Source organism: Tinamus guttatus, unplaced genomic scaffold (assembly GCF_059628265.1).
Source record: "Tinamus guttatus ecotype Peru unplaced genomic scaffold, ASM5962826v1 Tinamus_guttatus_pri_ptg000048l, whole genome shotgun sequence".
Taxonomy (NCBI): domain Eukaryota; kingdom Metazoa; phylum Chordata; class Aves; order Tinamiformes; family Tinamidae; genus Tinamus; species Tinamus guttatus.
This window is the reverse complement of record NW_028288582.1, coordinates 9,153,512-9,181,345: the sequence shown is the minus strand read 5'-3', so window position 1 is coordinate 9,181,345 and position 27,834 is coordinate 9,153,512. Positions and strand designations below refer to the sequence as shown.

Here is a 27,834-nt window from a genome sequence, read left to right as displayed (position 1 = left end):
GCCCAGCCCTACCCTCGAGCTCTTCAGGTGGTGTTTTTGACAGAACAACCTTGTCCCTTGCCTTTGATATGGTTTTGGTTTAAATCCAAATCTGAAAATCTCTGGTTGAAAAAGAAAAGGTCAAATGCAAGTATTGCCATCCTTCAGCGCAGTGAGTTCAGGGAGTTTTGCCCTTTAGAGAATAGATCATTGACAGGATCAGCTCCAAGCCTTTCCCAAAACTATTGCTCTTTCCTCACTACTGTGGCCTGCCAAAAGAAAAAAAGAAAAAAGAAAAGAAAAAATGAACAGCCCTCTAATTTTCTCCAAATAAGGCTAAATGAAAGGACACAACAGCAGATTTTCCATCTGAAACCTTCCTTATCCAACCTGGCCAAGATGCTATAGTGGACCAGAGCTCAGGAACTGAAAGGAAAAACAGAAGCCTTTCCATGCAGGGAACAACTGAATCAGCTGCTCTTTATGTGATCTGTTCCTCATTTTGCAGGACTCGGAGCAGACTTGTCTCCATGGCTATGGGATCAGAAAGCTCGTAAGGCCCAGGCCATCCCTGATGGGAGGCATTTACAGCTTGTAGCAACACTTTCTCAGACACAAAGCTACCTGTCCAAGCGTTTGGAAAAATAGCCAGTCACCTTAGATCTGCTAAGTCTGAATTGCTTGCACAATTGCTTGCACTAAAAATGCAGAACATCTGCCCTTTGAATCAGAGACATCCTTCAGTATTTCAGGTGCATCCCCAAAGGCTGAGCTGCTCAGGATAACTTGCCATTGTGCAAACCCTTGGCCTACTGTTGTAGAGCCAGGAATATGACTCGTGTACACTCCGTGTGTACACATACACCCTCCCTTCATCCTTCCTTGCATCAGGCAATGCATGCCATTCTGTTACAAAGTGTTCCACTTGCATTTAGAAAAAAATTGAAAACACAGAAGTGGATAAACACCTAGCTTTAACATTAAGCACATATTAAACAATATGGCCGTTTAGAAGAATGTTCTCTTAAGGAATGAACTTCCAGAGGAACTTAATTATGTGTCCTAGGGTTAATGAAAGGATTTGCATGATCCAGTTTCTGTTCCTTACTACCATACAAGCGACAGATGTGACTGAGCACAACAGTGCACTTACTTAAACCCACAGGATCTACAGCTATGATTTTAAATAATTAAGTTGCATTCACTTGTGGTGATCCTTTCTTTCCCCCTGCTGCTTAGCTTTACATATAGAAAACATTTAGTGTACAAGACAAACAACAAACAGGAATATAATTAGTCCTTTTGAACCAAGATGTTGTTTAACTTAACTAATTGCAAAGAGAGAAAGCAAAAGCTTGCATTGCATGGCTAGCGGCTAAGTCATAAAATGTCACTTTTCTGAAGTTCGTATTCCAGTAATTATCTTTTATCCATAGAATGGTGACTCATAAATCTGCTTTTTCATAAAAATCCTCTACAAAACAGCCTGTAATAAAAGAGCTCCCTCCTTTTTTTGGTCAACTTGAAGCTGAAACAAAGTCTTTATGATCTTAGGGAGTAAAAAGTCATTAGGGTTTCAATTCCAAATGAAAATTAAGGCTTTTAACTTCCCATACTACTCATACTGACAACCTTTCATACATAATTGCCTAGGAAGAGTTACTGCGGTCTTGTCACCCTTCTAATGATTTGCTGATACACTGACAAATAGACCCTCCCTATGAATTCAACTATGTAAATGAGAATAAAAGCCAAAGGTGGCCAAGAAACATTGGTTTCACACACAAGAACGACTTTGATGACTTTTCAGTCAGGCTTTATTAGGAGTTACCAAATTACGGGAGTCAGAAAAAGAGCAACAAAGGGATCATAGAATCCTCAGGTAAGAATTTAATTGGAAAGAGGAAAGGTTGTTTTGCAATTACAGCAACGGCATTGCTGCTCTGCACGGAAACTGAGAGTAACAGAGTGACAACAGGGACCTGTCTGCAGATCCATACCTTAGCCTAAACTGCACTGGGCCCTTAGATAAACATTATATGCATTTAACATATATAAATACATACAGTATGATACTCAAGTAGGTAACGCAGATGGGATGAGTTGAAAGACAACAAATTCTATTCCCACTCTCTGGAAGATATGATGGTAACCTGCTGTGCTGATGCCAAGAGAGCAGTATCATCTTTCTGCCCTTGTCTTGCCTAGGCCTAGCTGAGCAGAGGCAAACAAAGCGCTTTCTCTTTTCTGTTCACATCTGGGAGACTATTCTATTGTTTGACTATTTCTATCTGTGATAGACGTCTGTTCATAGATCAATACCCTGCCGTCCCAAGAGATAAATACAATACAGAAAGAAATATCCCAACATTTAACACCCTTTAACCCCAGTAAAGTTAAACAGGATTTTGAGCAACGCCAAAGAGAAATTGGAAGTGTCTGGAGCTTTAGTTACTGTAAAGGCTAGGGCTGCTCCTTGCTTGATGGCTCCATATAATTAAAAATCTGTGTTGTTTGTTATCACTGCTAACATAGCAATGGTTAAAGGCCCCACTTGAGGTAAAGGTCCTGCTGAGCACTGTACAAATATATTCCAAACAACCAAGGAACTACAAATAACAAAGGAAGTATTATCCTGGTTCTATTAAAGGAGAGCCATAGGTAGCATAATTTGCCTAACACTGCACCAGAAAGTCAAGGCAGAACAAGAAGCATGCCAAATGTCCCAATCCCAATCCAGTACTGTAGCTGCAAAATCATCTATCCTTCCTCTTTTATCTTGAAGCTCAAATCCAAAGTGATACAGTCTTAACTGACCTCATACAAACACAGGACTGTATTTTGTTACAAGAGGCCAGGAGGCAAGCACGGGAGAGATCACTTCCAAATTAAATGCTCAGCATCCAGAAAGCAAATAGCTATACTAAAATAGAACAATTTTCAGAGGATGGTTAAATACATTGAGCTGGGTATCACTCACATGCAGCTACATCAACATGGCCTGGAGGGCTGAAAACTGCAGAAATAATTATATTGCAAAACTGGAACCTTCAGCCACTCCAGAAGAGCCATCTCCACAAACAAGGCGTACATTATCGGGTTTCAGGACATCAAAGAGAAATAAACGTGCAGGCTTTAAAACTGATCCCCATGTTTTAAGAGGTGTAACAAGCATTTAAGAGGATGAAAAGGGAAAACTCCAGGAGGAAATTACACTGCAAACATCATCGGAATTGGAAGATAGCAAGCCTGCCATCCTGGCTGAAATACCCAGCTGGTTTGTAGCCTTAAAAATAAACATCACAACTAAAAGACTGAACAACTGCAATAAAGAAGGCGAGTGTATAACGAGTATGTAACAACAAAGGACAGAGGCATCAGCAGCAGACAAGTGCCTCACCCTAGTGCCGGGTTCGAGTTGCAATCAGGATAAGGAACAAGGGGACCCTGTCAGAGTTCTTCACGATGTGCCACCTTTGTGTGATGCATGGGCCACTGGTGAAGATCATATAACCTATAACTACATATCACATTCAACAGCAAACAAGCTTTTAACTCAGTGGAAAGGGATTAAAAGCTTCATAGATCCAAAGCATAGATCAAAGTTATATTCAGCTGCTGGGAAACACACAAATATGAGATGGCAAGGCCCAGTAAGGGAGATAAGAAAGAAAAATCAGGAAGACAAAAGAATACTGTGCATCAGAAAAGTGCTGTAAAATTGTACATAAAAATATTTTTTTTCTTAATACCTCTGCTAGGAACTGAAAAAGATTCAGCATCAACGAAAATAAGTAATTCTTACTACCAGTACTCTGGCAGCCTCTGATGATACTATTTCAGTATAAAATGGTGGACTGGTATGTAGGTTTTCCTAAAGGCATTTCTAGTACCTTATGCTAAAAAGAAAAATGGGAGGAAACCAGTGAAAACATCAACATGACAATGGTGAGTAGCTGCATATATATGACAAAGAGTAGTCCTTTGGTTGCACAAAAATCAGATAGACTGTTACCTTAGTAGGACAGACTATGTGCAAATATTATGAACCTCTTTTGTATAAAAGACTAAAACAAGTGTGAAGAACCTGGATCTGAACTCTATTCAAGTCATATAGTGTCCCTGCAGTTACTCCACTGGGCATGAAGAGATACCGTATTACTAAATGGTCTACAGCCAGATACAAAGTCACAGTCATCCTTCAAGAAACACAGAGTGACAGAAGTGGCATTTATAGGACAAGACATGATCAATAAGTGTCACAGAGTGAATGAAATGTACCTTAGCAAGCAAAAAACTGCACATGAAAGATGGATGCAAGCCCTCCGGAGAATGCTTAGCACTTAATGGCGAGTCAGACACTAGGCATGCAGGATTTAACCTTGTATTTGTGATACACAGCAACCTGTCTGTAGATGGTCCAGGGTAAAAGATATAGGTGAGGGTAGTTTTTTAAATCTAGTCAGCCCCAATAGATCAGACAAGGATATTGACAGCAAGACTCTTGGTTGTAATGGTTTCCATAGAAATATTAAGCTTTGGGGACTGGAAATGAAGTAAGGCTTACTTTTTTCCTTTTTTCTTTTTTTTTTTTTTTTTTTGAATAGTGGTTTGTTATTATTGATCAGCTTAGAGCAGTTCTTTTAGCTGCTCCCTTCCTTTCTGCGGCACCCTCTGTCCAGACAGCCCAGAGCACAATCCCTTCCACAGCCCTCCCCATAGCACAGAACGGGGGCTCTCAACACTACGCAGCTCCATCACGTTATTCCAGGGAGGTCACACAACGCTGCCCAGTCCACAGGCATATGTAGGCCTGGAGCATCTTGTTCCTCCAGAGACAGCTTGAAGCAGTTAACAAGTATCTACTATCCTGTCCCTTCCTCAGCCCTGCTCCACTTGTTCACAAACTCCTTCCACTTTCTCCTGCAAACAGTCAAATGCCAGTGACTTTTCTGCACAAGAATGAATCCCCAGTAGACAGGGAAGTTTGGGGATGAACAGTGGGGGAAAGGAGGCAACATGCAGTCTTGATTTTCATTCAAGTTGAGTTGGTGGACAGAGCAACAGATGAATTCAGAGCATTCCAGATTTGATTGTACTAATTCTGCCTGCAAGCCTGGGTTGATACAACCACTTAGGCAGTTAATGTGTTACTGTCTCCTTTGCAGCTTACAGTTTGTCCATGCCCTGGCCAGCTGCCCTCTGACCATAAACCCTTCATTCCTCCCTGTTGCTCCCTCTAATAGAAACAATGGACAGATATCCTACCACATGGAGATGACACAAACAGCTCCAGAACTGAAGCATCTAGTCCTACACACCTATAGGAGAACCTCACTGAACTCAGTGGCCTAATTCCCACAGAATCTGGTGCTGCCACAACCCTATTGTAAGATCCTTGAATTGGAGGGTCTGTAGTCACCAGCTAAGTCAAGCGTCACCCTTTCAACATCACCAGCACTCAGGGCAATAGGTTGCCCCAGTGTCAAGTCTAACTGAAGAATTGACTAAATTGACCTCTCCATAAATTAATATCTAGTAGATCACAGACAACCTTTTAAAAAGCCCATCTGCAGGACATGGAAGCTGACCACATGGCCTCGCTGGCCAGCACGAAAAGGAAGGGGGGTTGGACTAGATGATCCCTAGGGATCCCTTCCAACCTCAACCATTGTGTGACTCTGTGAAGCTGAGGGAGGCACAACCAGGCGCAGCCTCCTTCAGGTGCTGGGCTGCCTCTGTGCCACAGAAAACCTGCAGAAGGGCAGATGGGGAAGGACGCGCTGCTTCCGCTCACAGCAACCTGCCCTTGCCCACGGTGCCGCAGGGGAGAACCGCTCATCTATACGGATCTGCCCTATCAAGTGCAGACCTCGATCATCTGCAGCGTGAGGTGCCCAAGGAGCGTTTAAGGTGGGTCAGACTGTGTGGATGTTAACACCCTTCCTTCGGCCCCATTTTGCACACAGCTGGTCATTGAGGACATAAGGAGATGTCACACAAGCAATGAGATGTCTGAGAATGGCAAACGCCAAGGCAGGAAGCGATTTAAGGCAGGCAAGGCTGCACACATGTGTCTATGCATGGGGACAGAGGTAACCTGGCATAAAGGACCTGAGCCCAGACACGAGCAACTATAAAAGTATTCAGAACAACCTGTCAGCAGCCTTCAATTGCCATGGTGATAAATGTTGCCTAATATCTAAGAAGAGCCGAGTCCTGAACTCCACACACCTCATTCACTAACAAAAGCGTTCATTATCAAACAGAAAAAAAAAACACAAATGAACTGTGGCCATTTTAAGCCTTCCTCAGCTCAAGGGCTGCTCTACACACTCTCCTTTCAGTTGGGAGCACTGTGCTCGCACGAACGTTAATTCAGAAGATGGAGCTAGCCTGCTTTTTGCTTCACAATTCAGTAGACAACAGAAAGACAGATTCTCTGAGACAGTGTTACTTTTTCTGCCAGGAGTTATCTATTTGCAGAAGTGGGTCAGCTTCCTCTTGGTGGACATGTTCGTGTGCGAGCGCCTAGGAGCGCTGCCTGCGACTCTGCCCGCCCCGCGCGCGGGGAACCTCTGCACATAACTATTTCTGGCAGCCAAGTGTTTCATGAATTGCAGCAAGTTAACCACAAGGGGATGATGACATTTGGAGACAGGGCAGGATAAATTCTGGCTCGCAGACAAAAAAAAAAATAAAGTCACGTTAAAAATACAGAATGCAGATGCAGGCCTAGGCAATGGTTGCAAATCCTCGGGAAAGCCGGACACATGGACCCAAGCCGCCCCTGCTTTGCAGTGGGATGCGTTATGGCTACATTACAAGCATGGGAAGAGCTTCAGTGCTAACCAGCCTTCCTGTGGTCAAGCACTTTTGATTTATCGGCCATTTTCTATCTTCCTTCTGCTTCCAGAGCATCTCCCCCGGGCAGCCCGCATGCAGAAGGATGCTGCAGGAACAGCCCGGGGGACATCGCAGGTGCTGATGTGGCCGTGTTTGTGCGAGACATGAGAAGCCACTGCCCTGCCCCATCCCCAGGAGAAAGGGACCCCGGCACCAACACTCCCGGGCCCTCCTCCTCCATGGCCCACGGCTTCACCAAAGCCTTAATGCTCAAGCTGTCAGAGGCAACACCTCCTAACCGCTGCTCAGCATTCACGTTGGTGCCTTCTCACACACACCACACACAACACATGCCAGGGCTGCATTTTGGGTTCCCATGCCTGCCACTTAATTAGATCGCCATTTAATTCAATCCTCAGCTTTATTTGATGAAATGCCTCCAGAGGACCAAATCATTTACATTTAACCAACGCAGCTTATTCCTCTTATTTTGATTGCGTTTGACAAATGTAAGTGGATAATTCCATCAAAGGCCCATAGAAAATTGCCTTTTAATCAATACAAGTCTTTCCCCTCACCAGGACAGCTAAGAACAAAAGGTCTCTTTAGAAAACTGAAAGAGTAAAACAAAAGAAGAATGCACTTCTATAGAGCATATATATCCAGATAAGGTCCAATTTTAGAACCCAGTTTAAATGTCGCAAGCCTTCTTTTCAGAGACATCAGCTACCCTCAGGTTTCAGAGCCTAAAGGGCTGACACACATTCAACACCCCAGCAGGGAGGGAGATTGAGAAATGACAATGAAAAAGATCCCTCAAGCTGAGCACTCCAACACTGCAGCCGCTTAGATGAGAGGACAACAACAGCTGGCTGCAAGAAACTCAAGCTGCCGTCTTAGTGACTGAAATCTCAGCATTTGCAAACCTATTAGCAGAGCTCAATAAACTTCCAGAAGAGACAGAGACAGGTATTTCTACAGAGGTCTTACATTTAGTATATCAACACAGGGCAAGTTTTCTTGTTTAATTACACATAACTTGCAATGTAGCTGCCTACAATACCAGAAATACTGTCATGTTAAATATAGTAGTATGCGGGGAAAAAAAAAGTTAATGCAATATGCAGAAGATGAAAAGTGCTACTGATATAAGATAGTAATTTGTCAAGCAGCCAACCCCTTCTCCACACCTTAGCGTTCACAAGGCCATTTAGCTTTGGGAAATCCCCCTTACAGGGAAGAGGGCTTTCTCTGACCCCAGAAACAGGCTGTTGTGCCAGCACGGCATGGGGACTGCAAGGGTTGACACCTGCCTTGAGGGAGAATACTGAATTCCTGCCTTTCACCAGGGCTAGCACATCCGCACTGTGGAGTGAACAACGGTCTCACCTGACTTTGGGTGGTTGCTTATGAACCAGTCATCTACGCTGCCTTCCCATCAGTGGAGAGGAAGGGCACGCTCAGAGTGCAACTCCTCACCTCCTAAAGCAGACAAAGGTTGTATGAATTGTGACATGGAAGAGTCCATTTCTCCACACTGCCTCTAAAGGGAGCGCAGGGAACCCAAGTGTTGAAGTCTGCATTGTAAATATATAAATACCTCAAGTCATATGAGTCGGACTTCAGCCTTTACTTCTATCCCTGCATCTTCTCTCTTCAGAGGTCTCACTAATGTGGCCTAGTAAATATTATGTATATTGACTATAAATACTCTAATAAAAGAATAAGCGGGGCTTGGGCCTAAAGGGTGTGAGAAGAGGAGAAATAAGTACAAAGTGGCTGCATTAGATCAATATCAGCCCATAGGGAATAGATGTTTCTCTTTTCCACCATTTTAAATGTAATATATTGTACCCGCTGGGTAAATATGTGGACATTTACAAGTGGGAATCAATAGAACTAGAGATCTTCCCACCGCCTGACCCAGAGAGACCATTCTTCTTCCACTGGAACAGATAGCAGTGATAGGCTATTGATTAATGCCTCGGCCACAGCTGCTATCTGCCGTGGCCATGGCTTTCCCGCAGACCTTTCTGACCACTCCTAGACTCAACCCATGACGTTTGGAAGAATGTTTTTTAGAAACGTATTCATGTTGACAAAGAAATACATTAATATTTTACCCAGCTTGAATAAAGTCCAGGACACACTGGAAACAGCAGCACTAATTTAGGGAATCCAGAACAAACAGCGTTAGTGGAAGGTGAATGAAAAGTTCTGAAGACAAAACTGAGCTGATGGGGGAAAGCCATAGCCTGCAAGCCTTGCGTGCACTGGATTTTGTCCCACTTGCACACGAGCAGCCGGCGTGTGGCCCCTCTGCGGGCTCCCAGCGCAGGCGAGGAAGGGCGCAGCGCGTGCCCCGCGCAGAGGCCACGCTGGCAGGACTCACCCCTTTCCGTCAGCGCTGCAGGGCTGGGGGGCAGCTCACCGCCACTGCCACGGGCACCAGCCCTGCTCACAAGGCCCGTTTGTTCGGCACTGGCACCAAGGGCACATTTGCTCCTTATTATCAGCTCTCTGCTGTCCCAGATGCGCACACAAATCCTACTGAAGCCAATTGTCCTCCTTTAGACTGTTATTGGATAAACAGGCATTTCAGTCAGATCTAGAGACACCTAAAATTAGTGGAAGCTTTTTCTCTGGCTTCAGGGATCCTTTGAATCACTCCTCCCAGTTGTCCCACATACCTTACAGTCCAGGAACACATATTAAGGTACACAAAGGCTTTTTACTTCCCTCAGGTCATGTTAATGTGACCCAGTGCAGCTCTATTTTTTTTTAAAAAAAACTTTATTCTGGCAGAAAACAAGCCGCAGCAAAGGCAACAGCTCCAACCGGACTGCCTAAATACACAAGTTGGGAAAGACTATGCCCATACACATACACTCCTGCTATGCATGCAAAGAAAGCCCAAAGTACTCGGAGAAGCGGAGCACAACAGCTGTGCCTGGATTTCTGCCCTGGATCTGTGGGTAGAGCCCAGCTCCTGTCACGTAGCTTAGAGGTATCTCTGTCCCTGCAGTGTAAGTTCCCTGCATATATGGAGTAGGCAGAAAATGGAAATACCATTTACTTTCAAGCCTAACAGACTTCTCCTTTGATCACAACAGAACATCCAGAGCTGCGTAGAATTATGGGTCATCCAAGATTAGCTGATTTCACAGTATCAGTTTCCTTATCTCCCGTGAGCATGGAACCTGATGACCACGTGATCATCAGGTTCCAGGCACTGGCTTCCAAAAAGCCAGTTATAAGAATAAATAGACTTTGAAAAACTGAAAGGAAGATGGATCACAGTTCTTAAAAAAACAAAATGACTGGTACCATTTATGCTGAATGCACCTTAAAAATCTACAGTTTCAAGTCCATATCCTCTCCTTGGGCCGGGTCACTGAGGCCAATAAATCAGGCCCTGGTTTACCAACTCACTTCAAAAGGATTGTTCAAGAGAAAGGAAGGAGTATTTAATCCACCTTTGCTGGCCAAGATTTCATTAAAAAGCTACCTTCCTAGGAGCATTTAACAGCTGCCATGCTCTTGACTCCTTCAGAAAAGCATTAATCAAGTGAAACCATCCTGCTTAATACCTAGAAAAGCAGAGCACAGCATGAAGCTTGCGTAGAAGGATACCACAAACAGCAGAAGCACATTTTGTGCTTTTCTAGTTCTTTATAGTACATAAAGTCATCCAGCAAACAGCTCACCATATCTTGCACTTATCAGTTGTCCAAGGCTTCTGTGAACTTTCAGTACAGATGTTAAATTCTGCCCTGGATCTGCCTTCACCCTCCAAAGGAAAGCATGGGAAGGCTGCTCCATTGCTGCATGCACTGTGCTGGCCAGGCAGTTTCTGCTGTATTCACAGACAGTGTTTTACAGAAATGAGACTGGAGCAAGGCAGACAGAATATTGCAACCTACTACTGCAATGTCACTCTTTGCTCCCTCCTCTCCTCCATTCTTACTCCTAGGGAAAAAAGAATCATCATCCAAAGAGTATAAAACGCTAAAATCTAACCCACACTTTCATGCCCTGAAAGAAGAGAAGGTGCTAGGAGAAATGGAGAGAATCACACGCGGCAGAGGCTCCTCAGGGGCAACTCCTCCACCGACCTGACTTTCAGGATTCTTTGTGTTCACCTGCCCTGCTCTTCCACATTGTGTCCCCAGCTGAATGGCAGCGGTGTGGTCCCGAGCAAGCTTCCCCACCAGACTTCTTGCTGTCAGTCAAAAAGTGGCAAGATAAGCTTTGCATTTGCATACGTATGCACAGGCTTTTCCAAAGGCACATTCAGGGAAATGGCCTCGCTGAATACTGATGCTATCTGAGAATGACAACTATTTAAATCATTTTACAGCTTCACTACCTAAGTGGAGAGATCAGGTTTGTTTGCAGCTTTACAGCTATTATTAAAGAGTGTTGATCACTTCTGCCCCGTTCTCAGGCCTCAGAAAGGAGGCCATGTACGTTGGTTGTAGAGTTCACTTCAGTAGTATAGAAACCTATAGATCTATAGAGACCATCTTCCATAATTCAGGTCAGGTACCTCTTAAAGAGGAGTCACTAAAGCCTATGGTCATTTCTGAAATGTTTGTTTAAGTCTATACTGCTCCTACATAGGCAGAAGCATAAGAAAGTTTGCAGAAACATGCATAGAAACATATATGTGTGCGTTACCGTAGTTCCCTGCAGTTTCCCTCCACAGGGTGGTAGGACACTAGACTCGGCTCCCTGTCATCTCCAGATGATGTGACTGCACAAGGTCCCACACACAGCATCTGAGTTCATAGGAAAGAGACTCTCAAGGCCCTTCTGTCCCGAAACAGTAACGGCATTTTCAGTATCAACCATGTGCATCGGAGGCCTCTTCGAACAGCAAAGCTTTACAAAAATAAAGTCACATCAGGAACAGAAGCTATTTACAAATTAGCAAGCAAGATATTTCTAATCAACATAAGGATGGAGAGGATGAATACATTTTTTTTCAATGCCCGCTGCACCCTGCAACCTCTGATGACCAGACGACCTGCTGTTTAAACCATCACTGCCTGTCTGTGGGGTTAGGTCTCCGTCCACGGGCAGGGAACACAGCAGCACAACTGAACCCAGCATGGCAAACCCATCCATGAACACACCGCTGGGCTGAGCAGTGCTGCGGAGCCTCGGGTCTCCCGGGCCACTGAGGGTTGCCATAAATCACCAAGGACCAGCACTCCCTGCTCCCGCCAGGACAGCCTAAAGCTCTGGGAACAGGAGAAACCAGATCCGTTGAGCTGCCCTCCTCCCTAGCACCTTGCCTGCCCTCTCCTCTTCCCTCCCTTTGGATGTTCATGGTCTCTCCTGCAGCACAAGCCACAGCCAAGAATCAGGGGTCAATCTCCCAGGCCCTCCATTCTTGCTGACAGGGCTGAGGGGGCAGTTTCTGTGCTTGGAGAGGGGAATGTGCACCCCAAACTAAAGACTACACCTGCAAAAATGGCTTAAGAGGCTAAAACACCACAAGTCATATCTAAGCATTTAGACTGGCACCTGGCTGGAGTCCTACTAGCCCCCTCAGCCAAACTGCTCCTTTTAGATGTCAAATTGGAAATCTTGTTGGTTTCCAGGATTCCCCTCCTCACCCTTTAAGAAAAAAGAAAAACTCTCCATTTTAAAGACATCCCAGGATAATCCAATATTATTATTTAATGCCTGATCCCCATTAGACAACAGGAGAAACTCTGCTGGACTGCAGGCTGCCAGAGATGGCTTGGCATGATCTCCTGGTGGAGCCTGCTTCTAACTTCAATGACTCTGCTGGACAAAATTATGAATACAGTGTCCCTTCAAGAGTAACTTTTTTTTGCAAAGAACAAAGTTCCTCTTTCTGATAGGGAGTGCAGAGAAGCCAAGTTTCACCTAGCCACAACTGCTCAGTGTGCAACAGCCAGCCTGTCCGGACGCCTGGGCAGCTAACGGGTGATGCTTCAGGTGGCCGACCCGGACTTAATCAACTGTTTCCAAACATCTTACCCAGCTTCCATCAATCTCATCAAACCAGCAGGAAAACAAGCCAAAGATAAAGCATTTATTAAAGGGGAGAGGAGAAAGGAAGGAAGAAATAAATGTCTATTTAACTCTGAAAATAGAGGCTCAGTGTTTCTGCCAAAAAAAAAAAAAAAGACGAAACAAAGCAGAAACCTTCCAGATAAAGAAGCCCCCTTCCCTCATTCCCTCGAGGCTAGGTTTCAGTACTGCAGTCCAGGAGCACCACACTCAGTGCAAGCACTGCAGGGCCACTTGCCCCTGCGCCAGCTGAGCACCATGCCATGGGTGCACCTGCCCCCCAGACCACCTTGCCTGCTCCTCTTTAGAGCAACCAAGGAGCTGCAAGGGTGGGAAAGGCCTGGCCGCAACCCCCCAGGCATCCTCAACCCACTGGCAAAGGGGGTGCAGTGCAAAGCCGGTGGCAGCACCTGCTGCAGGCGGAGTGAGAGGGGTTGTTGGGGCAAGACTCACCATTGAGACCATTAGGGATGCTCCGGTGATGAAGAGGTGCAGACAGGTCATCCATAGACCTCCGCATGGCCCCAGCCTTGCTGTCTCCAGGCTTGTGGTGGTGGAGGTGGTGGTGATGGTGGTCAGGGCTTCCCGCACTGCCCGTGCTGGAGGTGCTGCTGCCGTCCCCCACGTCCCTGGTGCCCGACCCACCGTTGAGGTTGGTGAGGCTGGCCTGGCTGTCGATGGAGCTCCGAGAGCCGGCCCCGCTCCGCTCCTCATCCAGCATGAGCACCATCTCCTTCAGCTCCACGTTCTCCCTCAGCAGGGTCTCCTGCCTCGCCTCCAGGTCCTTCAGCTTCTGCTGGTACATGCCCACCTCCTTCCACATCACGCTGGCCGTGTGCCTCCCGAACCGCTGCCATTCCCTCGACAGCTTCTTGCCTTTCTGCCTGTCATCATCCAGGAAGCAGCAGAGCTCCCGCAGCTCCTGGTTATCGTCCTGCAACTTCTGGTTCACCTCCTTCAGCCCACGGATCTCGTGCAGGTGGAGCTGCAGCCGCCGGTTCACATCTTTCATTAAGTTGCCATGTTCCACCATTAAGTTCATCTTTTCATTCTCCACTTTCCTCAGTCTTTTCACCAGCTCTTCCTTGCTCCACCTCAGCATCTCCTCTTCTGAAATTTTGCTCAGGTCTTCCTTAGACCCTTCCAGGGAATTTTTTGCCATCATCTGTGCCTAGAGAGTGTACGTTCTTAAACACTAACAAATGTCTCAGATTATTCGGGCTATTTTCTCCACCTGATTTCCTGCGATTAAAATTTATTGCAGCATCTTGGGGAAAAAAAAATAAAAATAAAATTACAGTTCTCGGCAGAACGCTGGACAAGGCAGAAGAGCAAAACCAGCCTGCAAGATCTGCTGCCCTCCAGGCCCCATAATAAAAAAAGCGACCCAGAAAAAAATAAAAATACAATAAAACGAGACACCTCCCCCCAGGGGCGGCAGCGGCTCAGGAGCAGAGCGCGGCAGCCCCGGCAATGAAGGGGATCGTCCAACTTACCCCGGGCGCAGCCGCCGCGCGCCCGCCCCGCTCCTGCTCGGGGCCGCTCGTGCCGCCCGCGAGGTGCGCGCAGGAGAGCGGCACCATGAACCCCCGCCGCCGCGGAGCCGCCGCCGCGCAGCCCGGCCCCGGAGCGATGCGCGGCCCCGGAGCGATGCGCGGACCCGGAGCGATGCGCGGCCCCGGAGCGATGCGCGGCCCCGGAGCGCTGCGCGGCCGCGGAGCGAAGCGCGGCCGAGCCCGGCGGCGGCGGAGCGGGCTGTCCGCGGCGTGCGGCGCTGCGAGGAGCCGGAGCGCTTCCCGGAACGGCTCAGCCCTCGGGAAGGAGGGGAGGGCGCGGGCGGCGGGGCTGGTCCCACCTCCTGGCGGGCCGGCAGGCGCGGCGCGGCGCGGCGGCGATGGGCGCTGCTGCCGGCCGAGCGCGGCCCCGGCCCCGGCCCCGGCCCCGGCCCTCCCCCGCCGCCCCATTGGCTGCCGGGCCGGGCCCGCCGCCCGCTCGGGTTCCCGGGGCCGCCTGGCGCCTCCGCAGGGCAGGTACAACGGGAAGGGCCGCGGCCCCCGCCCTCCGCACCGATTTCCCTTTTAATCCACCTTTTTATCCGCCTCCACCGGGCGAGCTGCAGGGCCCTGGAGCGGCGGCAGCGCCGCGGAGCCGCCAGCGTCTTTGTTCCCGGAGCCGCCCTGCTCTCCGCGGCCCGTCCTGTCCCCAGCCGCGGCCGAGGCACCGGGCCGCGTATCCCTCCCCCAAATGCGCCCCAGTTCTTCACCCGAGGGGGCTGCCCAGGGGGAGAGGGGTGCCAGGGTCACTGCTGCGCACACAGACCAGAGAAGGGCACGGAAAGCTCACAGGGTTCACGTGGATTCCCCAGGGAATATGTAGGGCAGCCTCCCTTACCCTGGTATCGCATCCCCTGACTTTTGTTCTAATGCTCTTTTTCCTGGATTGTGCAGTCTCCTGGCTGCTTTTGACCAATATCACATTCTAAAAATGAAAGATGTGCCAGGACAGAGCAGTGCTGCCAGCTATTTCGTGCATGAGGATCCTTAAAAAGCTTAGGGAATCCCCATATTTACATTCCCAAGGAACTTCAGTAAATGATTTGTCTCTAGGGTTATCTCAGTGCAATCGCAGATTTCTGACCACACTGCAGAGCTGGTCAATATACCCGCCAGCAAAAAAAATAATGTCACATCTGATGCCAGAGCATGGGATGCAGAGCACATGGCCTGTGCACAGAAAGGACAACAGTGCCGAGAAAGGTGCAGCTTTTTCCTCTTGGACTTATCTTCCTAACCCTAAGTGAGTAAAGCTGCCATTTCCTGGATGCTTTTTTGTGTGAGTTTGTGGCCATTGGTTCCTGAGCCCAGAAGTATCCTTGGCAGCCTAAGAGAGTTGCCTGTTCCCCCCTGAAAAAGAACAGCAGGAGTTTTTCATTTCTGGTGGACTTTAACCCCTCTGTGAACATTGTTGGCTCTCCTACTCTCCCAAAGTGGCTTTTATTCCAGATCGTGAGGGCAACAAGAGCTTGGGATAGACAGCGGTCACTGGTTCATGTGATGTGGAATATGCAGGTGATCTTGGCTAACATTCATTCCAGTGCGAGGATGAATATTGTCTGTAGCACATCCACAAGTCAAGGTGGTTTCCTAGAAGGGGGAGATAGTCATGCCATTGTACAAAAGGGCGGCGCGGCCTTGCCTGACATGGCCGCCGCTCCCTTCAGGGAGGTTTCCTCTGGAAGAGATACAGAAAGGGCTACTCGGGATCAGGAGACTGGGGTCAGGCAAGAGGAATGCAGAGCTGGGCCTCGTGCCTTGGTGAAGATGGAGAAATGTATGGCTGCACGTGGCGAATTCACCATCAGGAAGCACCAGGGACAGAAAAGAGCTCCTTGTTTGAAGAACAGAGTTGGTCAAATATATTTAGGAGCATGAGCATCTTTAGCATGGGTTGGAAGACAAGAATTCCAGGTGGTTTTAAATCCAGGACTAAAATGGATTTAGAAAGTCTCTTCTGATGCGAGTCCCCACTCACTACACAATTTGCAGTTCAGCATTGTCTTCCTTCCAAAATGGCCCAGACTTCACCAGAAAGCAGGTATTGCACCAATGCTTGGTTGGAATCCCAAGGCTTTGGTTCTATCTTAGCAAAAAAAAAAAAAATGTCCAGGCCCTGGCTTTCTTTTTCCCATTCCCAAGTGGACAAGTGTGCTGTCAACGCAGCAGTGATCAAAGAGCAGGAGGGACAGTTTGTAGAATGAGAGGCACCATAAGCCATGTCAGGAGCTTGAGCATCAGCCAGTTCCCGGCTCTGTGACAAGACAGTACGACCACCATGGGCCTGGAAGAGAGGTGGGGTCCGACACATGCCCCCTACTGTGGCACATATGTTGCTCACATGTGTCAAGAGAGCAAAGTGCCAGGGCCTTCTCCTCCTTCCTTTGACCGAGGATCTCCAGAGAAGCCGTGTACATCAGGGGATCTCCAAACGCCCTGGAGGGAGGTTGCTCCTGGAGCAGCTTGGCTATGAGTTGCCTTTCCTCCCAGCCATGCAGCCAGTCGTGCATGTTCTCCCCTGCAGATAGTATCTGCTCCAGGTCCTCTCAAGTCAGACCTGTCCATGTGAGTGGAATTCATGGCCTGGTCTGGGTCCCCAGCATGGGGAGCAGTTGCAGGGCACCCACGTGCCCAGTGGCCCTGCGGAGGGCATGTCCCATCCCAGTGCGTCCCCCTCCTTGCTTGCTGCAGCACTGGGGCTGCCGCCTTCCATGTACCAGCAAAGTCACCCCTGAAGGCACGGAAAACAGCAGGGAACTTTGCATCGTTCTTGTGCCTTCCAGAGGTAAGTATTCCTGAAGTCTGCTTCTACTTCCCTCTGGCAGGTTTCAGGCATGAATATACATGATTTTTGCACAAAGTGACCACCAAGTTGGTGGTCACCAAGTGGCCACAACCAACTTGGCACAAAATTAGACTGTGCCAGGTCTCCTGCTCCTCACACTGCTGAGCTGGGCTGGTGGGAGATAGCACCCTTTGCAGTGGGACACCCGGGGCTGCGTCAGATCTACAAGGCAATCAAGCCTTTTCCAAGCCAAGTATTTTATTTACAGGGCTTTAATCACATCCTTCCCTACAGGAAGCAGAAAGTGCTTCTCCCAGACCCTCCCTTGCAGTGATTTGACTAACAGATTCCCAGCTGGTGCCTGGGGGGAAAGGAGGAGCAGAATCGGGGTTGGGGGATCCTTCAGACAAATCCTTCCTCCGGGACAGAAGGCAGCAGGGGAGGAGAAGCTTCCAGCCGCTGCACCATCAGCTCAGGTGCATCTGCTCCTCGGAGGTGCCGAGCCCAGGCACTGGCTGCCTCGTGTTTGCTTGATCTTTCTTTTCCCAAGAGAAGCTATTCTATTTTTATCTATTTATTTATTTATTTTCCCTAGCTGAAATCTTATGAAGTTTGAGCTCCATTGGCACCTCTGCAAGGAAGGAACCCGGCAGACAGCGGGGCTCTGGGAAGGAAGTGATGAGATTATTAATATCCACAGAGGAAGTCCCTGTGGTGACGAAGACCTGCTCTCAGTACCGCACGGCTACGGCTATGCTTTAAAGCTAAAGGGCGCAGATCCAGCCTGCCACTATCCACAGGGGATTTGCTGTCACTGTGGTGTCCCCGGGAGCTTTGAAGCACGGTGACCTGCTGTGTTTGGGCATTCACTGCTCTGGAGGTAGCACTGAAACTGCACGTAAAGATCTGCTGTCTGCCCCTGCTCCTGACAAATACGTGGTGAAAGAGCAGAGAGGGCCAGGAGGAGCGAGTCTGAGGGAGTGTGACACCAATTGATGGCCACCGTGCCTCACGTCTTCACTCTGCAACCTTCCCTTCAAGGTGGCTATTGCATTACATTAGAGGGAAGCCTCTTCAGCTTGGCAAGGTTAGCAGAGATGTGTAAAACTTGGTAGGAGCAGAAAGTGTTTATGGCTCGGATTATGTACGTGCATAATGCAACTGAGAGTTGAGGTGGACTGTGAGAGAGTTTTGACATCCTTGGATGGAAAAGAGTAAGTCAGTGCAAAATTTTATGATCAAAAGCAAATCCTGTGTTTCAAGCAGATTTTTAATCAATACTATAATACACAATATCGGAGTGTTTTTGATGGGCTTCTGCTTTTTATATACAGCTAGCAAACACTGTTTCCCAGTGTTATTTGGAAGAAATTCAGATTCTCCTGTGTCAGTTTAAGATGAACAGTAACAGAAGTTCATAACATGCTACAGACTCGCTCTGCTGCGTGGCCACAGGGCCTTCTGCAGGCACTGAGTGAAAAGCACTTTTAATATGCATGTTATCTTAATCTTTCCATTCCCATGTAATGCAGCATCAAAGCCTGTCCCTTGCAGTGAACCAAAAGGACATTTCCACCCTCTTCAGTCAGGAGTGAAATTTTAAAGCATGCTAAGATTTTTTTTTTCTAATATACTGGACAAAATTCCACTTGATGATAACGCCTGAGCCCAGCAGGTGATACCAAGGATGAATTTGATCCTTGATATTGTATAGTGATATATAACATCATTTAAGTCTTACCAAAGCATTCCCTCTACAGGACTGCGTTAGTACTACAGAAAGCACTTCCACAGCTCACACCCTGCTGCTCCTTGGCCACCTGGAGTGGGTGGCTCTTGCAAAAGCCACTATCCTTGAGGGGAAGGAGAAACCTCAGCACATTCTCACATGACTTTGCTCCACCAAGGCGCTGTAGGAAGGAATGAGCCCAAGTGCTGGAGTTACCAGATAACCCTGTGTCGCTGTGCACATCCCGGAGCCTGAGAGGACCTTCCGTCCCATTCCCCACCATTTAGTCCATATCCCTGCTCAGATGATGACTCCTGGCCGCTGATGCAATGTGCTGGCCATGCTGCGTTGGCTCGGTAGCAGGACACAGTCCTGTGACTTGTTGCTCCTTCCAGCCACTGATGTGTGCTCCTCCACCAGCACACTTGCAAACAAGTTACCTTTCCTGTTTGTCCAGACTGAAAATGGCTGGTCTAGAAAAAATTGCACAAAGCTGAAGGAGCTAGCTCTGTATTTCTGCAATCACAGAGGTGTGTTCTGCTTTTGGTGGCCTGCTATGGATTCAGCCAGCGGGCCCAGGGCTGTAAGGGCAGGTAGAAGGGATGGCAGCTCTGCCCCCAGCCCTGCTGCGTGGTTCGCTCGGCACTGCGCAGCTGCATGTGCTTCGTGCAAGGCCATGCTCCCGTTTACACGAGCTGAAGACCTGTCTCATAAAGCTCCATGAATCATTTACATGGGTTATAAATCCTCAGTTGCATTAATATTTTTTCATAAGTCCATGCCAAGGGCTGATCCTCAATTAAAATTTTGGAATATACCATCCAGATTGCATCAGTGGATGTTCAGTTTTGTGCAACAAAGCTGCTCTGTGCGACACTCCTAGTCTCTGCTAGCAAGGCAGGTGCCTTGCTTCTAGTCTGATTAACAGTGTTTTAAGTCAGAACATTTTTACAAGTAGCAGCTACCTGAAGAACGGTCATGTTTCATTCTTCCTTCTTCTCCATTATTTGCTGCATAACTCAGGCAGGTCAGCTGAAGGTTTCTGTCCCTCTGCTTGTCCATCTGGCTGAGCTATGAGGAAAGAGCAGCCTCTTAGCGGATTATGCAGCGCTCCTTAATGCTGCGTTCTGGCAATGTAACTGGGCCACCCAGTTCATTCACTCTGCTTGTGAAAGTAGTATGTATTAGTGGAGAGTTTCTTTCGCCATGTGTCCGCAAAACCTTTTTTATTTTGTGCCCTCAAACTGCTAGTAAAATTATAAAATGCACCAACTTGTTTCAAAGCCTTCAGGATATTCAGAGAAGAACTATGGTTGTGCCCAGCAAACCCTTTGCCCTGCCAGAAAAACTGGTCCTCCAAGTGGTGTAAACCTCTATTTGCTAGTGGAAGGAGTAGCATCCAAATTCGAGACCAGGGGAGGTAGAGAGCTGCTCCCTGAATCAGGGCAAGGGAAGGGAGTGCTCAAGGGGTGCTCTGAACTGGGACTATCTGACAGCCCCACTTCAAAGTGCCCTGCGTTCACCTGGAGGTATTATTGGGTCTAGATCTGTAGCACACAGGCACCTTGATGGGGCAGCTGGAGCAGTGGCACATCAGATCTCTTGTTCTGTCAGCAGCTGCAGTGTACACACACGCACAGCATGTTTGAGACAGGCAGGAAAGCCCATAAAATACCTAGATCCTCAGTGTTCATCTAAACTTTATTTTCACTAAAGTTTTTGAACCATTTCTTGCAATGCAATTGCCTTTTTTTCCCCATCCATAACGTTCCTGTTGATAGAGGAGTGGAATCTAAATCCTAGGAAGCAATAGGCATAAGCCACTCCTAATTGGGAGTTACAGGTGATTGACACTTCCCAGGTTCATACATAATCGCTATAGCAAAATTTCACTGCCAGTTAAGTGGGGGGAAAAATCCAATTTCATGGTGCAGTCAGAAGGCTGCATACGATATCAAAGCTATTTTTCCAAGTGGTAAGAAAAATCCCTAAACTACTCTTACAACATTTTAATCACCGGGATTGCCACGTGCGCAGGCAACGTGCTGATGAGCTGAGTCACCTCCTCTGACATTGTCTACCCAGGCAATGAGGAGTGCTGCAAAAAAGCTTAAAATCCGATGTGTAACAAGGAATGAAACTGGCAAAACTTGCCATCTCTTCCCAAATATGTAAGAAACCATCAAAAAGCAGGAATATGGAAACAGCCAGACAGGTTCGGAGCACTGGCCCCTGTATCGTCTCTGCCAGCCAGTGGCCAATACCAGATGCTTATGAGAATACTGTGAAAAACCTGCCCATAGGGTGAGTTTCCTGCCCTCTGCCATCTGGCACTACTTGGCTCCTTCCCAGAAACATTAAGATTTACATCCCTTCCAAAAATATTTATAGTCCTATCTAACATGGGAAGAAGGCCAGAATACCTTGATACATATTTTCCTTTTGTAAGCATTCCTTTGAAAACATAGGTGATCCAATAGATTTGTGCAAGAAATGGAAGTTAAGGTTTTACATCCACCTCAGTGTCTATAACTGACACTCCTCCATTCCCATGACATCCAGGTACATCCTGCAGGCCAAATTCTGCCCAGGTTATATGCAAAGCTCCCAAAAGTGGGCTGTGTGTGCCTGGGGGTAGCATCTGGTCCCCACGCTAGGACCTACTTGCAGGATGCAACTTTGCAAGACAGGAGTTTTGGGCAAGACATGAGTGTTGTTCCACATGTGATGAGTTTAGCCAAATTTCAACTGAGTTATCGTTGTCATCATTAGTCTAAAATGAGGATAAAATTTAATACGAAGGCAGAAAAATGCCAACACCATTCCTAGAGAGTTTTTCTTCACTCTGACTTTGGCTTTCATGTACATTGGCAGGTTCTCCCTGAGCAGCCCATGGCCGGGGTAGGTGACAAATCTCTGTGCACTCCTGGGCTCCCCCATCTCGCCAAGCTCCCCGGACATCATCCCGCTCTCCATACACAGCTCTGAGCGTGGGGACCCACAAGCTGGGCACTGGTAGACACAAAACGGGCAGCTTGTAACTTACAGACGTTGAGGCCATTGGCATTGCAGCATGAGGTCTATGAAGCTCATGCTGTTCTGCCATACAAAAAAACAGACTATTTCACGCCACCCACTCCTCACTTTCATTGTTATTTAGCATTTTCGCTGTTCCTGGAATGAACAAATGACCTCCTAGCCGTGTCAATGGACTATGGAAGTACAAACACCCAGATTTGCACTCTAAGCTTGGCCTGTGGGTACCGTACCCTTCACTCAGCAACAAAATGTATTTTCTACTTGTAATACACATCTTTGCTGAGGACCTAATTTTGCCTTCTTTTATAGCTCATTGAAGCCACTGGGATTTTATAGTAGATAAGAAAGGAGAGTCATGCCCTAAAATGCTGACACCACTTCTATATATCATAGGGATTTCTGAATAATTCATAGTGTCAAGCAGAGCGAGTTAAAGGAACAGTGTCAAACTGACAACATCCAATTTTAATACATTCTACACAAAAATAAAAACTCCTTTACTTCCTTCTTGTGAAAAAGCATAGTCAGTCTTTCCAAACAAGAGCTACAATAGTGTTACCAATGTGGGGTGATATGGCAGGTGCTGGGATCTTATTTTGATCAAATATCTTACCCATTACCTTTGCCTTGTGTGATGTTGAAAAGAAATGACATTGGACTCTGAATTGAAGAGAGTTGCAACATTTTCTTCCCCAGTGCTCACTCTAACACAGAAAACTTGCCCCAAAGACCCCAATTTGCTGTCACGCTGGCCTTCAGGCTTGTCTCACTTTCTATTCCTGAAAACTATTGACTTTGGGAGTGCTGATTCCTGGAGCAAAGATCAGACACCAAGTTGTTTATGGTGTTGCTGCTAAATTAAAGACCCTTGACTTAGGAGCTTGTTTTGAATCCTAAACCAGATCCATTTTCTTCTCCAAAGGGTCCTTGTTTTTACCATGAACAGAATGAGGGCTCTGGGATACAAAGCTCTATGAAATTGTGCTTGAAATTCAGATAACAGTGCTGCAATTCCAGCTCATCTCTTCTTTTGCGTGTGAAAACAAGAAATCCCAGAGGATTTGCTCTTTTTCTGGCTCTACATTTCCCCTCCCCTCTTTCGGCCCGTGACCCTCGTTGTGTCTGGCACTGGGGCCTCGGCAGACTGGCAGGTGTCGGGGGAATGGAAACGCCGCCGGCTGCCGAGGGGAGCGCGGCGCCGGGGGAGCGCGCGCCGGGGGTCTCATTCCAGGGCTCCTCACCAGTGCTCCCTGCAGTCGATAGTAAATTACTTAACCCAATCAATCTCCTGAGCCTGCTCTACGGATCGCGGCCACAGCAGGGCTTCGGCAGGCAGGTGTTTTGGTGGGATTTTCTGCAGTCTGCCCACGTCCCAGCCCGTGCTAGGCAGGGATACAGTGACAAATGGCAATGTCCCCGGAATACAAATGGAAAAGGAGCGTCGTGCTTGCACTGTGGGAAGCCCCGAGAGGCATCGGGGTAATAGGATTGCCCTTGCACCAGGCTAGCTGTGGCCGAGGCTCCTGCCCCCGGCTCAGCAGTGCCTGTTATGGAGCTTCCTGGGCAATTGCCATCGGTGTGATGCCCTTTGGAAGAGGTTTGAGCTTGCTCTGTGCGTCCAAGCCATGCCAGGCTGGCTTGCGTTTTGCCTTGAGCTAGCAGCTTGCTCCAAGCACGCTGTATCCACCTAATTTTCTATCAGCTGTTTACTAGGAAAGACCAGAGCACCCTGCTCAGAGCGGAGCCTCAGCCTCACCCGCACATTGTTGCTGCAGAAGTAAAACTTCATACCTGAGGACTTAGTCGCCTTAGGGCTCTGATCAGAACTGTTCTAGCACCGAGCAGCAAAGATCTCCAGGTTTATCATCTTATTTTTAGTTGCTTCCCTTCGTTTCCAGAGAGGAAACTGGATAGAATTCATATTTTGGATACAAACTATGTATCATGCTGCAGATATTACTTGAAACCATGCCGTAGGTTTATTTGGATAGCACAGAATGTACCAGGCTTAAGTGCTCAGTCATGCATGTGAATTTGAGCTTATTTGCTTCATTCCCCTCTTTCCCTTAATTAGAAGTGAACATAACACTCAGGAAGGTCTCCAGAATTGACAACTCTGGAAGCTCAAGTTCCAGCAAAGCGAACATCAAAGCACATTTACTGTGCCTGTGCACTCCCTTCTTGGCCCCGTAGCCTTCAGGCCTGGAGCCATGGGCAGTGTTGCCCCTGGGACTCAGCTCTGCGCCAGCCAGATTACGAGGAAAGGGACTTTTCCGTTTTGTTTTGGGAAGGAAAGAGAGTTTTTGTGAGACCTGAAGGGGGAGGCGTATCTTCCAGCAATCTCTATGTTAGAATGAGGGGAGACAAGGAGAAGCAGGCAGCTCCAGGGAAGGTTCTGGAAACAGGGCAATGGGGGAACGTCCCCAGCAGACAGCCCAGCACCCAGGAGATCCTTGGGCTGTTGCAGTTTTTGCGTACAGGTAGTGAAGGGCTGATAGTGCCTAAATGCAAGGCCCGCAACAGCTCCCACTGCACCTAAATAACCACCTCAGCCTTCGGGGGCAGCTCCCGGTCCTGGTTACACCTCACGGCTGGCGCTGGTGGTGTTTCCTCTGAGGAGACTGGGATGAGGTGCTAACCCCGGGAGAAGGCCTCGCCATGCGCCGGGCTGGGGCAGAGGCAGGGCCGCCGCTCCCTCCCCTTTCCCGCACACAGACCCGCTTTTGTTCTTCCTCCTGCTTACCTGACCTGACGGACCGGAAAAGCCGCCCGGCCCTGGGAGGAGATGCCGCCTCGGGGCGGCCCAGCCGGGCCGCGGCTCTGGAAAGGGTTTCGTGCCCCAGCGCTGCCGCAAGCACAGGGACGGAGGGCTTGTCCCACACCTCTGCGTTGCAGTGGGGCTGACCCGCACTGCAATGGGACTGACCCGCGGGTCTATGTGTGGGAAAGGGGAGGGAGCGGCGGCCCTGCCTCTGCCCCAGCCCGGCGCATGGCGAGGCCTTCTCCTGGGGTTAGCACCTCATCCCAGTCTCCTCGGAGGAAACACCACCAGCGCCAGCCACGAGGTGTAACTAGGACCGGGAGCTGCCCTGACCCGAAGGCTGAGGCTGTTATTTAAGTGCAGTGGGCCTGGCCCGCTCCAGGGCTTGCTCTCATCAATACAGCGTGGCCTAGGGCTTGCTGCTGAGTGTGGTTCAAACACTAGTTTTGCTTGCTTGCTGGTGTTTCGGTCCTTCCATGTGTCTGCCTGGGAGGCAGGCTATTCTGCAGTCCCCATCCGTGTCAGACACGTCAGACAGGTGGGCTTGGCCATTTCAGTTTTGCTGGGCGAGCCAAATATCCCGAGATAAGCAGGACAAGCTCTGCTGACTTCAAAGGATTTTATAATGGGTTTATGTATAATTTGGTACCAACGTGTCTCTCCTCCAGTCATTTTGCATGGCCACACTTAGTGGTCTTTATAAGAAGGAAGAAACACTTGAAGCCCCTTTTCCATTTGGAAATACACTGTACAGGGAGTACAGACGTCTGTGTCCATAAATTTGCCATACTTACCTCCAGCTCATCACTCCACCCTTGCACCTCAGCGGTGGCAGGATGGTGCTTTTAATGCTGTGGGGTTGGGTCTTTGCAAGCTTGTTCCAGTGCAGATTTGTAGACCCGTGGTTACGTCTTCTTGACATGAATGTGCCAGGCACCTGCTGCAAGGGAAGCGGGTGGCTCAGAGGACCAGCAAGGAGACACACAGCCTTTGTCCCTGGGTTGATGCTTGAAACCCAGGCGTGATAGGCAGTGTCTGGAAGTCATTACTGCTTGACAGCTGTTAAATAGCCAGCATAAAACACGTGGGTGCCCTTGGTGTCCATCCTCATTAACAAGTGCCCATATCTTGTCACCACAAAGAGAAGCTAATTATCAGCCTTAGTCAGGACCAGGATTCAGAAGAAACGGGGACAGATGAGCTGCTTACTCCAGCAAATGACTTGCAGGTATAGCCCAGGCCAGGAGAAGGGTGCATTGATGGAGAAATACTCATTGGCACTGTTTACGTGAACCTCCCCCTTCCCTCTGCTGTCCCTGGGAAAACGGGAAGAGTCAGGGCTCTTTCCTGCAATTTCACACACTCACTACTGCTCTGACTATGATCATGCTAAAAGACTCCAGATATCTGTCTTTAATCTTGGTGAGACCCACCAGAAGTTATGGCAAGAGATGGTAGATCTGGATCTATAACAGCCAGAAAAAGACAAGGAGACAAAAAACTAAGGAGACCCTTTCAATCATAATCTAGTTAACCAGAACATCGTTAAAGTTTTTTAAAATTAAGCCATTACTTTTACTCCAAAACCTCAAAACATTAAAACTCTCCAAACTGCAGCTTTCACATATTTCACAGAATGTTTGAGGTTGGAAGGGACCTCTTAGAGATCATCTAGTCCCAACAGAAGCACAGAAAAACTGAACCAACAGCAAAGGAAGCCTAGGCCTAAGCACATGGCAAATCCTCCTTACTTTACAAATTTCTGAGAAGGACTTGCTTTCAATTGCAGCATTATCCGTTTAATCCCAATGAATCTTGGGGTTCCCATCCTTTGGTGAGAAAAAGTGAAGGTCGCTCGTAGCTGGTAAATCAGATCAAATCTTTTGAATAAAAAACACTATGTCAGTTAATTGCATCATTATTTAAATTTAAAATTATAATGAGAGGGCAACCTAACGCCTTAGCGAACTTAATATTTTCCCTTCTCAAACCCTGCCTTGCCACCCTTCATCTGGCTATGAACCTAACTTGTAACAGAGTTACTGCAGGAAAAAAAAATGGACAACTAATGAAAATGTTAGTTTTCATTAGCAGCTGCCTGTCTACATGCTACTTTATTAGCATAATTCACCAAGTGAGAGCCCATGCTCAAATCAGTCTTCTTCTTCCACCTGCCATCTGAGAGTGGTCATGCCTTGCCAAGCGATTGCAGAAAATTGTCCCACGGGCAGGACATATGGTTGATGGATGATATTTAAAAGCCTTCTGACCAAGCTGGGCCAAAGCGGTTCATAATATAGGGACTGACATCAAGTCTTACATATCTGTAATGGGGATATCTCCTGCCCAATGTGAGGATAATGCTGGCATTTTTAAAATTACCTTGTTGGGGAAAATGAAGAGAGAGATCTTAGTGCCAGGGGAACCTCCTTGTGTGGGTCTTTGCTTTGCACCCTGCAGAAACTATGGTTCAGGGCAAACTACCATGTGCCTGCAGCATTGGCAGCACGGTAGTTAGAGTGATCATAATGCAAGTGTTTCTGTAGAGAAAAACTAAATCAACCATGAATCTGATAAGTCTGTTATCGGTGTCCAAGCTGATTATATTACAAAAACTGCACAGACAGGAAAAAAAATATATCTGGCTTTCTAAAAGAGACTTATTTTACAATTTAAATGGTTTTTTCTTTGCAATCCAAAAAAAAAAAGAAAAGAAATAGATACAGTTCTATATCTATATGCTTTTTTTTGTCTCCAATAGCACATAAAAGTAATCCCTAATAAACTCTCCATTCCTTACAAAAAATGATACTGCTAATTGGGTGATCAGATAAAATCCTCACTCAGTTATACTGAAAACAACTATAAAAGCAGCTTATTTATATCTACAATGATATGAAAATTCAGCTCAAGTGTGAGACCTGCTTTTCTGAAGGTCTCATAATGTCCTTTGAGTTTGCAAGTAATATGTTCTCCTGGGATGCAAGAATTCAGGCCCTTAATCCATTCCGACTTTAAAAGTTCAGCTTCCTTTATGGAGTGTCTCATTATACATGATCTTGCTTCAGCAAATGCACTCCCATCAGTTCCCTCT

General features: G+C 47.7%; 1 protein-coding gene across 1 annotated transcript in view; it reads right to left on the bottom strand.

Moving 5' to 3' along the window:
• CCDC85C (coiled-coil domain containing 85C) overlaps positions 1-14,249 on the bottom strand; it is a 104,037-nt gene extending 89,788 nt beyond the window's left edge. Inside the window, exon 1 of the mRNA XM_088539684.1 lies at positions 13,327-14,249. Coding sequence (XP_088395810.1) covers positions 13,327-14,038 — 712 coding nt within the window. The 5' untranslated portion in view covers positions 14,039-14,249. The remainder of the gene's footprint in view (positions 1-13,326) is intronic.
• Positions 14,250-27,834: the final 13,585 nt, after the last annotated feature.